The sequence below is a fragment of the Castanea sativa genome, chromosome 5 (assembly GCF_040712315.1).
Source record: "Castanea sativa cultivar Marrone di Chiusa Pesio chromosome 5, ASM4071231v1".
NCBI lineage: Eukaryota > Viridiplantae > Streptophyta > Magnoliopsida > Fagales > Fagaceae > Castanea > Castanea sativa.
In genome coordinates this window covers 12,948,852-12,962,601 of record NC_134017.1, presented here as the reverse complement: position 1 = coordinate 12,962,601, position 13,750 = coordinate 12,948,852, and the positions used below count along the sequence as shown (strand labels likewise).

The 13,750-nt window shown below is 30.9% G+C and overlaps 1 protein-coding gene across 1 annotated transcript; it reads right to left on the bottom strand.

The window, feature by feature from the left end:
• Nucleotides 1–997: 997 nt before the first annotated feature.
• On the bottom strand, nt 998–7,803 carry LOC142634757 (protein neprosin-like). Its single transcript, XM_075809023.1, has 8 exons — nt 7,662–7,803; nt 7,388–7,505; nt 3,581–3,650; nt 3,372–3,458; nt 2,371–2,592; nt 1,804–1,845; nt 1,478–1,621; nt 998–1,381 (listed from the first exon to the last, which is right to left on the bottom strand). The coding sequence occupies exons 1-8, from the start codon at nt 7,801–7,803 to the stop codon at nt 998–1,000; spliced, it is 1,209 nt and encodes a 402-aa protein (XP_075665138.1).
• Between the last annotated feature and the right edge of the window lie 5,947 nt (nt 7,804–13,750).

Here is a 13,750-nt window from a genome sequence, read left to right as displayed (position 1 = left end):
AGTCAAGATTCTAAAACCGTGAAGATATATTACTTGCTATAAAAAATCCGTCTCTAGGAAAATGGTCCTTGGGCTTGGATCTATGTGTGATGACTCTTCCTGATTCTGAATTAAATTAAAATATGTCCTCCCCAATTGACCTTCTAGCTCTTTCTCTATGACTTTTACAATATCCCAATGTCTGGTCTTGCAAAGTTTGAACCATCAATGACCATAGTCAATGTTCTAATAATATAAATTCAAGTATTTATGCACAAAACTAAAAGTGGCATGTAAATCAGCTAATTAAACTTACTGCAAACACAGAAAAAGGGGGGGGGGGGGGGGGTTGGTTTGTAATAATAAAGTTTTTTTTTTTTTTTTTTTTTTGTAAAAGAAATAATAAAAATTAAAGACTTGATAAATCAGCATGCTTATTCCTCCCGTTGGAACACAGGACTTTGCTCATCTTACCTAAAAGCTGCTTTTGTTATTTGAATTTTAGGTTCATCATTAATATCTTATAGAAATGATAATTATATTTTTAAAGGGAAAATTATGTTTAAATTTATTATCATCTCTATAAATAGTTGATGATGATTCTAAAATTCAAATAAAAATACATTAATCATCATTTTTAATATAGTTCACACATTTAAGAATTTAATAAAGAGTAACCTTACATATGGCTAGAGTTATATTGTATTGTTTTCCATTGAAGATAACACTCGGATCTGAGTAATCCTTTTAAGATATAGGTAAATGATACATATTGCAAATACTTTTCTCACATAATGAGAAAAGTATTTTACAACTTATTCAATAACCACAAAACCTTATGCATTTTTTGAAATCCAACTTTTTAGGGATATTATTGAAAATGTAATCGGACGACAGCTCTTGCTAATACTGCGAAAATAGTATATACGCATTACCAATTTAAAAGAATTGACATTTTGATTTCTCAAATATGTGTCTTATTTATTTTTATAATAAGAATTTTTTTTCTCCCATGCTATCATGGACATTTATCCTTAGAATAGCCAGGACCCCCGAAATAAAAATTGGTTCCACTGCCTGGGCTCCTATCACTTTGTACAGCTATATTATAGCAGGAAGGTTTCATTGCATCTACAGTCAGCTTCCCCACCTCAACATCTTTAAAACCGCCTGTTGAATCCATGTATTGAACATGTCGAAAATAACTTGCTTTTCCATAGCCTTCACTTGGAAAATGGCCACTTCCCATTTGAGTTTTTGTGTGTACACCTCCTACTTTTGCGTTGTAAATCTCTCCACCGTAATCAAGTCGAGTAGCACTGTTCGCTAAATATTTGTAGATGGATTGAGGCCAGTATCCTATCACCTGATCATTCACTTTGAGCCACCAACTTTCATTGCTCTAATGCATTGAAGGAAAAGAATTTCGTGAGCAAAATGTAAGAAAGGCGTGTGTATAGCCAGCATAATTTATAGAAAGAATTTTTTCGTCCATTACCTTGTATATGGTTACCCCTATGTCGACTTGCTTCGAGTTGTAGACGGAAACATCTAAAGGAGATCCAATGGCAAAGTTCTTGTTTGTTTGCACAAAACCAGGACAATCAAGATTTTCGCAACCTGTTTTTTGGTAGCCATCGCTCTTAATAATGATAGAATAAGTTAGTTTACAAGAGAAACTTACATAGTATCTTTACAAGAAATTATACATGGTAGGGGTAATTAAATATCTTGTTTTGGCAAGCATGCAATTGATGAGAATAGGTTGGCGAAATTCCTAATGTAATTTTAAATTTTATCTTGAAAAGAAATAAGCAAACTTACAGTCCAATATATGAAGAACTTTGATTTTTGGTCAGAATCAACCTGGAATCATGAAATGTTCATCAATTCATTATCCAAATACATGGCATATATATCTTAAATCAAACTTTATATGATATTCTTGTGTAGATTTGAATGCCAATAGAATCTAATCCTCTCAAAGTTTAGACTTGCACCCAAAAAAAAAAAAAAAAAAAAAAAATTCTAAATATATGCTGATGTTTAATCTTTGTAAAGATACTTACTCTCCATCCAGCTTCCAAAGTGTTTATTTCTTCTTCTGGACCAGCTAGAACCCATATTTGACCAATACTCATTTCTCCATTACCCTCTACAGTTGGTTTCCATACGTTTATTGTTGCATGCGATCCTAAAAAATTCTCACCTCCAAAAGAAACTACGGCATACTATTGCAATATCATTCATATCAATATATATATATATATATATATATATATATATATATATATATATATATATATATGTCAGGAAGAATAATTAATTTACAAAAGAAATAAATATATACAAGACTAAAAAGAATTTTGTATTTCAATGCTACATGAATACCTCATGATTACTCAGAATATCACCATCATTGCTATCCAAGCTTTGTTTAAGCTGTGTTCGACTACGTTTGAAATGACGCAAAGCACGAAGGTGTTGACTTTTTGGTGATCGTACAATGGGGATTGTTGCCTCGGGGCATTGTCCACTTTTATGCCAACCTTGAATTAGCTTAACTGGTGAGAAATTCACTTTTAGATCACTTGGAATTGAACTAGGTTCCATCTGATTAGTCAAAAATAAATCAATTATTAGTTTGAATTCCCAATTGTGGCATTGAAAAGGCAAAGTAAGAATTAAATCCTAGAGCTAGCATTGAATTGTTGAGTTTAGTACTCTTTATTGTTTTTATTCATTTATTTATTTTTATAATTTCCCTCTCAAAGCTTATATAAACTTAATAAATAAATAAAGGAATACTAACCCTTTTTTTTAACCTTGAATATAGACTGACTTCTTGTACAAATGCATGTACTATATAACTCCTTGTTTTCTTTCTTTTATATGCTTCCACTCTCGCTACAATCTCTTTGCAATATCTTCTATTTCTTTTTTATTTTTGACAAAGCTAAATATTTTTCTTTAATTTTTTTTAGTCAAAGGAAGGGCGAATTCACTAGATTAGTTGAGAAAATCAGTTTCTGGACTCAACTTTCCCAAAAACTCAATGAGGTTTGGTATAGTAACATAGGTCCTGACAAAAAATAAAGGGCTTATGGTTTAAAAAGTTATTTTTATTTTTATTATTATTTTTTTCAATGAAAGGGCTTAAAGGTTACTGGTTTTTAGATCAACGAATCTTTATTGATCATCAGGCTTACTGTACCTAACATTCTTGAGGTGGACCTCAATAGTTTTTTTATAAAATACCATTAGGCCACCCTTGAAATGGCCCACCAAAGAAGAAGAAAAATTATAAAATTATGAGGTATATGAAAAGAATGAAATAGAAATTTCAATTATAAATACCTGTATATACAGTTAGCAATAACTAAATTAACTACCTGTATGGTGTGATTTTTTAGAAGTGGATGATCAAAAGCAGGTTGTTGATATAAATCGACACAGTCAATTATGTCACCATCCTTCCCCTGAAAAGTTTTCACTAGACCTTAGATATGTTCAGAATAAAAAAAAAATACATATATAAGTATGAAAAAAACATTTTAAATCAAGATAAAAGTCAAGGAAGGAAAGCAAGAACTATTATTACCTCAATGGTTTTGATTGTTCCTTTGGGCTTAACCAATTTGGTAGTTCCAATCCTTCTTCCATCAACAAATCTGTCACTTAGCACGTAAGAAAAAGTTAGCAAGAAAAGCATTAAACACTCTAGTTTGTTGTTAGCAATGTTGGCCATAGAGAAATGAAGGTTGAAAAAATCTCTATGGTTGAATAAATCTTCGGGATACAATTTCCTCCTGTCTACAGATTCACAGATAGTAAGATTCAAACTATTACGGAAGTTAGAGATTGAAAGATATATATATATATATATATATATATATATATATATATATATATATATATATATATATATATTTGTGAGAGTAAATAGCTTACCTTTTCCACTTTTTTTTTTCTTTTTTTGAGAAAAGCTTACCTTTTCCACTCTGATAACAAAATCCAACTCATAATTTCCTTAGTTAGGATGTTGCCAAAAACAAATAGACAAGTTTACGGAATGATGTCTTTTCAATTTTAGTTGAGAAATGATATGTCAAAAATATTTTTATAATATTTTTACAATAAATTTTAAGTGGCAGGTTGTTACTAGTTGTCGTTATTATTAAGGCAAAAAAATAATTTTAGTATTATGTTCAAATTTGAACCAATAACAACTAACCACTTGTGATTTGTTGTAAAAATATTGTGGACGTAGCATCTCTCATTTTAGTTTATATTTAGTCATTAATAAGAGATGAAGAGAATTTTTAGGAAAAACATCTTTTCAATTTCAGATTAGATTTACACTAGGTTTGTTTTGGCAATAATGTTTTCTAGAAATGAGTCATTTTTCAAAAAGTATTTTATATAAAACTATCTCAATTTCTTATATTTGCTAGCAACCTTAATTAAATAAGTTGAAAAAAAAAATCTCTTGACATCTCTTATTTATTTTTCTGTGAGATAGAGTTGGTTTTTTAAAAAAAAATTGTGAAAAAAAACTCTAAAAATGAGCATTTTTCTATTAATTAAGATAATTTTCTTTTGGGCTCAATTTTTTTGATGTTATCAAACACTGAAAAATACAAAAAACTATCTTTACACAATATTTTCCTTCAAAACAAACACTAAAAAACACAAAAAATTATTTATTAATAAGAGAGGCAAATTTAATTATCTATTACTAACGATGTCCCGAGCAAAATGCAACTACATTACTTTTGAAAAAAATTCTTTCTTACACAAAGGAAAATCCAAGGGGTTGAGAGAGGCCAACTGACCCCAACCCCACCAAAACTTATATCAATGTTTATTTAAGATTCAAAAGTTACAAAAAATAAATAATAAAAAATAAGGATTGAACACAGAGAAAATGAAAAGAAAATAAGAAACCTAACAATATTTTTTGTACTTACTCAAGTTACAATATAACGGATATGCTATATGAAATATATTTTATTGATTTTCTAACATTAATTAAAATAGCACTATATATTCACATAAGTTTAATTCATTTTACAAATTAGCATCAAGTATTATATATATATATATATATATATATATATATATATATATGTATATATGTATGTTAATGTGTTCATTGTGGTCATCTATATATTTTTCATATCTAGTTTTTACTCATACTACTACTGTCAAATTTCGTTGAGGATTCCATGTATATAGAATGCATCTTTATGAACATTCTTTTCTTATATATGACCATAAGCCTTCTTTGACATGCAAGCCTCGTGGCCTCCATTTTCTAAAAGTTTTCCCTCAAATACTCTACTCCATTTTCTAATTGGCTTGGCATTGACACATTATTCTTTTCAATAAAGGATTATATATATATATATATATATATATATATATATATATATATATATATATATATATATATAATATACATATATAACTCTGAGTGGTATCCATAATTTTTTTTATTTAAATTTTAAGGAAATAAAATTATTGTTGTTGAGACTAATATATAATTAAAAACTTTACTTTATAAAGTTTTGAATGGGTTTTTGGGTCGTTCTCTAACATCATTTATGTGGTCTTTTTGGAATAAATCTTTATGAACATTCCTTCCTTATATATGATCATAAGCCTCCTTCGACATTCAAGCCTTGCAGCCTCCATTTTCTAATATTTTTCCCCTCAAATACTCTACTCCTTTTTCTAATTAGCTTGGCATTTACACAATACTTTTGGTCTTTTTTCAACAAAGGATATATTTTTTTTTATATAATATACACATATAATTCTTAGTGGTTTGCATAATTTTTTATTTAAATTTTGAGAAATGATATGTCCACAACATTTTTACAACAAATCTTAAGTGGCAGGTTGTTACTGGTTGTTATTGTTGGGACAAAAAAGTAATCTTAGTGTTAAGTTCAAATTTGAACCAATAATAACTAACCACCTATGATTTGTTGTGTAAATGTTGTAAAAATGTTGTGGACGTAGCACCTCTCTTAAATTTTAGGCCTCATTTGGGAGGAGGGAGTGGAATGGAATGGAAATGAATAAAAAGAATAATTTTAGAATATCCTTCTCTTCCCTTGTTTGGGAGTTTTAATGGAGGGAATGGAAAACCCATTCCCTTATTTTGGAGTTTAAGTGAGAGGGAATGAAATGCGTAGGAGGGAACACCCATTCCTCCCTATTCTTTTAAAACCTCAAATTTTCATTCCCCCCGAAATTGGGAGGAATGGGAGAGAATGAAATTAGATTTAATGATTTTTTATTAAAACTCCCAAAATACCCCTATATATTCAACCATTTATTTTAAAATAGGGATCTAATAGTAATATTGTCATAAATTGATTCCATTCCATTCCCTCCATGTTGCTCCCAAACAAGATTACTTGCATTCCATTCATTTTCATTCCTTTATATATTTTAAAACATCCAATCAATGTTACTTACATTCCATTCCATTCTATTCTTTTCCATTCCTTTCCCTTACTTAAATACATTTCATTCCATTCTATTCCTTTCCATTCCCTTATGATCATTCTATTTCATTCCATTCCATTCCCTTATGAACTCCCAATAAAATTATTTTTTGTTAATACCAATAAATTATAAAAATTAAATAAATAATTAAAATGTTTACTTTTTTTTTTTGAGGAAGAATTAAAATGTTTACTTAGTTGGAAGATTAAAGGGATAAATTCATATAAAGTTTTGCATAGTTTTGTTAGGTCGTTCTCCAGGATCATTAGTCTTTTTTGGCTTTGCTTTATCCCTACTCCACCTGCAAAAGGAACTGTAAGCACCTTGTCATTTTTGTTGCACACAATCTGACTCTAATATCACTTATATTGGGAATATGATACCTTACGAAGCCTCCCAATATTGTAGTTTATATAATATAAAAAGACACAACATAACCCAAAAACTTAAACTTATGAATTTCGGCTCAATTATGTTATATTAACACCTCACTTTTCTTTTTATATGGGACTTCACTCACATATGTGTCTATTGATTGAATAATTGGTTAGTAGCCTCACATATTTTCTGCGATTATGGTAGTATAATTAAAAAGATACTGTAAGGACTGGGTTTGGTTCCTTAGCCTAAAATAAGAAAAATTGAGGCCCAAAGAACCCAATACAATAAATTTATAGAGAGTGGGTTGGTAAACTAGGCTTTGATGGATCAAAAAAATGATTTTAGTGAGCTCAGATGCAATGAGGAACCAGAATACAACTGTTTTGCATGAAGCAATTCATCCTCGACACAGTCCGAGGAAAGTAAACTATATATATGTTCTTCCCTCCAATTGGGTTACAACTTCTGTTCTTATCACTACCATCTTTTTTCCCTCTTTTTCTCTTACCTCCCTTGTAAGGGGCTTCCTTCCTCATAATATACCCCTACTTCCTCTATTTCCACCATCCATGTGTAAGCCAAGATACTGGCTTTGATCCCTATCTCATCAGCACCTTCTTGAAGTCCTTAGAAGTAGTTGTAAGGTTGCTTACCACTGTACAGGTATCACCTTCACATTAATGTGGCCAAAGGATTAGCTACATAGCATTCAATGCAGTGGTAGTAGCTTTCTTCTAAATATTTCACAGCTTCGCTTCGTTTTATGCTTCCATGATGAGTACCTTTATCAGTAGAACCTTTTAGAATGTTGCCCTTGAGGGCAGAACAATCCTCCCTACCTCTGCTTTGATTAGCCAAGGAAGCATTCTTCCTCAGACTATCTTCCACAACTTTCGTAATTGTAAGTGGTTCGTAGTGTCCCATCTCTTACATCTTCTCTATTGACTATACGTCATCGGACCACTAAGTGTCCTCAGATAAGGCCCATGGCCCATGGCCCAACACACTTTTCTGGGCCTTTACCCCTACAGATATAATGGTATGAGTGCAATCGTGTAGATAGCCTAGTTCATACATTTCTTGTTGAAGATCATGCAGATAAGGAAGGTTCATTAACCCAATCAGTGAGAGACCAAGCCATTAAGGAAAGTCTACAAAACCAAATAGCAAAGTCATTTACCCGTGCAATCAGCATAATAATAAAAAAATTAAAAAAAAAAAAAAAAGTAACAAAGCTTTGTAACTTAATTAGTTAATTTTATTGTTTGCAATTGAAGTTCGGGTTCTCAAAAAATATATACATACAGAAGGAAAGTAACAAAGCTTTGTGGTATATCAGGTGATCTTAGTGCAGCAACCTCAAAATTCAGGGGATGTTATTGTTAGTACATTTTATGCAAGGATTATTTAGCAAACTTACAGTCGGGTGGATCAACCTAGAACAAAGAATTGATTTGTATATCAAAATATTTAATTTTTTCGGTAACTTTGAAATTGAAAAATATTATTGTGTAAAAAATTAAATTTACAATAAAACCACATGAGAATGTTGAAACAATTTTATTCCTATTTAATCTTCGCCCGTAGGATCTTAATTCTATTAAATTTTAATAAAGACCTGTGGCAGTCCATATCTTTTTCTTCTTATTTTTTTGCTTGCTTGAAAAAAAATTTTTTTACTAAGTTCCATATTTTAATCATTTCTTGTTCTCCATAGTATTTCCCACCAAATAAATCAACTGTGGCAGCATTCTAAGAAATAAATACAAAATTTATTAATGCGACACAGTGACAGTAACAAATGAAATTAGTGATTAAATCAGATAATAAATCCAAGAGATAAAACACCTTACTTATTCGGTAGATGTTCCATATTGCCCTAGCAAAGGGCCCCTTATAATTATTATCGTACTATTATGCATGCACTACAAAAAAACTGGCCTATTGCGGCGGGCCAAAACCGCCGCTAAAGCCCCAAAAACCGCCGCTATAGGTACATTTCACCTATTGCGGCGGGAGCTATTGCGGCGGTTCTACCCGCCAGCCTTGTCGCGACGCAATATCTCTATTGCGGCGGTACAAAAACCCGCCGCTGTAGATACGCCTTTTAGCGGCGGTTTTGGTCTATTGCGGCGGGCATAAAACCGCCGCCATACGACGTTCAAATTCGTGTCAACTTACTTTTAGCGGCGGGTACGACCCGCCGCTATTGTGTTCACCTTTAGCGGCGGTCAAAAAGCGCCGCTATAGGTCCACATTTTATCTATTAAACGTGGACCTATGGCGGCGCACCGGCCCGCCGCTCTGGGGTTTGAACCTATAGCGGCGGGCTATAAGCGCCGCTATAAGTCCACGTTTAATAGATAAAATGTGGACCTATTGCGGCGCTTTTTGACCGCCGCTATAGGTTTTTTTTTTTTTTTTTTTTTCCCAGTGGGCTTTGAAACTACTGTTGTTTACCTCAAATATAAGGGACAACCTGTTTCAAAGAACCTGTTTTGCATCAAATATATTGTTCAAACCTGTTACAAAGAACCTATAGTAGTTTTAGCTCTACTAACACAATACCACAAATATAATTAATTAACAACACCACAAATGTCTCCAAACTAATGTAATATTTGCATAGAAATATATTCTCAAATATATAACATTGTCTATAACCACTGTTTACATCAAATATATTGTTTGTTACAAAAAAACCTGTAATAGTTTTAGTTTTACTAACACAATACCACAAATGTCTCCAAACTAACCGCAAATGTCTCCAAACTAACCACAAATGTAATTAATTAACAACACCACAAATGTCTCCAAACTAACATAATATTAACATAGAAATATATTATCAAATACATAACGTTGTCTATAACCTCCATCAAAGTTCCAAGCTAATACCACAATCAAAGTTCCAAAGTGTTTAAAAATATCCTTCAATACTTAAAAAAAAAAGCAGTAAAACTAGAAATTCAATGCAATACACACACTAAGTGACCCTATTGTAGCCAATTAGTTCAACATAAAAGAAAAATATCCTATATAAGCATACCTCAAATTTCGTAGTCCCCACCAAAAACAGTAAAATAACTTCGGTGGAAAATCAGTTGACTCCACTACAACAATTGACTCTTAATGTGAGCCTATTTATGTAAGATTTTTACAAATCAGTGAATTGCAAAGCACAAATAAGTATTACTTTTATAACCAACTTTGCAACTTCATTCACAAAGCTACAATTTTGTAACATAAAACCACTTAGCAATCAAATTTATGTATATAACTAAGAGATCCTTCCTAGTGTTTTCTCCTTTAAAGCACTATTTATCATAATCGAAACCTGTAATTACAGTTTAGGAGCTCAAAATTTCAACTTCATTTCCATAAACCTCTCAATTCAATAACAAACACCAAAACACACTCACACACATGTATATGTACAAGCATGCTACACCAAATAATATATACCTTCATAATGTTTGAACTAACACTGTCAAGTTCATACAGATGGCATATCTCTATAATCTGCATAAAATTATATGCAACTTGAATTAGTCACAAATATCTCTGTCAAATTATAGGACACTAAAATCCAAAAAAACCCTACATTGAAAGGTAAATCAATTACCTTAAGCAGTACTTGATTATTTTGAACAAGTTGCTTCCTCAATAAAATCTCTAGCAAACCCATTCCCTGCTTTAGGCATGATGCCAAATAAATTGGAGCTATCTAAAGACATAGGAGCATCAAACTTTATGAGGATTACTTGAGATGAGCACATACACTAGTTCAAATAAAAAAATAAAAAAACAAAAAAAAAAAGCACCTTGGAAGAGATACTGATAGACATGTTGATTAATAGCCAACCACAAGTCAACTTTTACAGTTGATACACACACATGCATGCAAAAATTAAAATGAAATGATATTTTACAAGGTGCAGTCTAGAATATGTTAGTGAGGATTACTTGATATAAGCATATAGGAGCACGAAACTTTATGAGCATTACATGAGATAAGAAAAACACACATTATTTCAAATATCAAAAAGTGCCTAAGTAGAGATACTGATAGACCTGTTGATTAATAGCTAGGCACTAGTCAACTTCCAACAATTCATATGCACACAGAAAGAAAAATAACTTCATATTTTACAAGGCACAACCTAGAATAAGAAAGTGACCCTTAGAGATGGCACTAAAAATCTATTGAAACTACTGTCCCTTCTTTTTTTCTTCAATTAAAATTTTTATTATATAGTTTTGGTTTGTAACCACTTGTGTTGGTTTAGGAAATACCTTTTGTTGAAGGTAATTTAAGCTTAATAAAAGAAAATAATTAAAATACAATGATTTAATATATTTTTTTGTGTAAAAAAGCTTATAATTTGAATCAATAACTTCTTACAATTTGTCTTGACCAATTTTCATATTCTTAAAATGCTAAAGGATCGTTTCATTATCAATCCTATTACAAAGAATAATTTAACCAATTTCAAAACATTTTTAAAACATAAATTTATAATTTTTTTTTATCTAAAGGTGGGACAGTTAAACTAACAAGAATTTTGTACTATTTAGTAAAGTGTTCAACTAAACTTGTCAATACTTAATTAAACTTATAGAATATCCAATATTAAAAGTAAATAATTGAAACCCTAAAAGATCCATTTCAATTCTTTATATTAAATTATTACTTGCATTAAAAAAAAATTTTAAATCTGCGAGAAACTGTGAATTAATGTAATATTTAATATAAGTAATTAACCAAGTCAACATAAATGCAACCTTCCCCTCAAAAAAAAAAAACATAAATGCAACCTAATATAAAATTTAAGTTTTATATAATTTTTCCATTGATTATAACCTACAGAGGGAATGAGAAAAATCCCACCATTAGGGGAGAGAGAGGGGCGGGGGTGTTGATCTGAGTAACAAGCTGTAGGGAATTTTGTTTAGACACCACGTCAAAAAGAAGGAAACAAAAGTGGTTATTTCTTTAGTTTTGGGACCATTTTTTTTTTTATACATACTATTCTTTATCTTTTTCTATCTTATCTGTTCATAAGTGTCTAAGATGTTAAAGATCTCTGGTTTCTTTTTAAATGCTCTGAAGTTAAGTTAGCTTCACATTTTATATGTTGCTACGTACAATTGCAAACAAAATATCATACGCTCTAATATTATTTAAGCTTAATTTTTTTTTAAATTTTAGTGGGCATATAAGTTGCACCCACTCGTCAATACTATATGGCTATGCCATTAGGACGAGAGCGGAAATAATTATCACTTCCTTTATTTTTTTTAAGCTTTAATATATGATATGAGGGATGAAAGAAAATAGAATTTTCTTTCTATTTGTGTTTGACTGTAGAATGAATATGAGAAAAAAAAATGATAAAGTATTTATGTAAATTTAACAATTGTTGGGTTTTAGACCTCGGTTAGTGGATTACTTAGAGAAATAGCCAAGTTAAAAATTATTACAATTATGCAATTTACCAATTCAAAAGTAAATATGTTAAGTATGTTATATCAAGATAAATAATAAGATTTGACTTCTTGCAATATAATGTAAATTCCTTGCAAGAGAAAAGCTTCAACCCAGGAAACGATAGCATAATTTGGTTCGGTGAATACTATTACTATATATTTTATGAGTGACTTTATGGAAATGTAACAGTACTGGTAGACAAGGGGCTTATTCAAATCGACCTTAAACTCTGTGCAACCATCTTGGCGGCTTACAATGTAGCTGCGGAGAAACCAATGGAGAATGAACGAATGAATCGGCTAAGAAACAAACTGAACAAACCCCTTTTCTATTATAAAGAAGCATGACATAACATAAAAAGAGGCTCAATTTTGAAACTTTAATCATTAACTAATTTATCCCAATTTTAAGCTAAACGAACTCTTTCCCTTTCAAATCATGAAAAATCGATCTTAAGTCAAATATGTCGACAGCACAAGAATTCCTCTTTATAAGGATATCACAATCAACCTAGGACTATAGGATCTTCCCTAAACCAAACAAAAACAGGATTAAAAGAATATTTATTCTTTTTCTTTGCCTAATTTTAGTTTTCTTGGAAACCTAACACAAACTTGATAAAGATTTCAGCTTTGGAAGCAAGCAAATAAAGAAGCAGCAGTAAATGTTCATAACAGTCAAGAAAACAAAGAAAAAAACCAACAATGTATCTTGAAAGTTTACAACTCTTCTCAAGCAGCTATCCTATGAACCTTAAAGAGTTTAAAGAGAATTTGAATCTTGAAAGTTTACAATTTCAATCAGTTTAATTTCCATGCTTAGGTTGATTTTTGTTACACTAGAAAAAAAATTAATATCACTGACATGCCCTATTGAATGTCTCCTAACATTTTTATTTGTCCAACAATGCTCATCCAAACTAGAAAAGTAATTTAGTACCCTCACATTCTACAATAAGCCTTAGTGACAATACCAACATTCTTAGAACACTTCCATCCCCACATTTTAGGGTAAAAGTAGGAGACCACGCTGGGGGGGTGGCAGAGGAAGAAGCAAGACAAAATGGGAAGACTGAAATAGATGATATGTGAATTGAAGTGTTAAAATTTCTTAAAGGATTTTAAAGAGGGGAGCCTTTTTTTTATTTTTCAAAAATGGTGTCTTCTAAATTTGGTGGGTTGGGGCCTTGTTTCCTAATTGGTCACAACATTTGCATTGAGCAGCAACTAAGACTAATAGAGAGAATTTGTTGTAGTGTTGAGGTCAAATTCTCTATTTGATACATCACAATTCACACTTGTACATTGATGCATACATCATTTGACTCAGTATCTTTACATTGCACATATTCATAAAATACTCCAACATACACAGTATAAT

Bases quoted from the DNA above. Each gene is read 5' to 3' on its own strand.
- LOC142634757 (XM_075809023.1), bottom strand. From the start codon at position 7,803: ATGGGACACTACGAACCACTTACAATTACGAAAGTTGTGGAAGATAGT. The intron at 3,459-3,580 runs GTAATAATAGTT...AAAACTTTTCAG, and splicing joins GAACAATCAAAACCATTGAG to GGGAAGGATGGTGACATAAT. The intron at 2,593-3,371 runs GTAGTTAATTTA...TTGACTAATCAG, and splicing joins TAAAAAATCACACCATACAG to ATGGAACCTAGTTCAATTCC.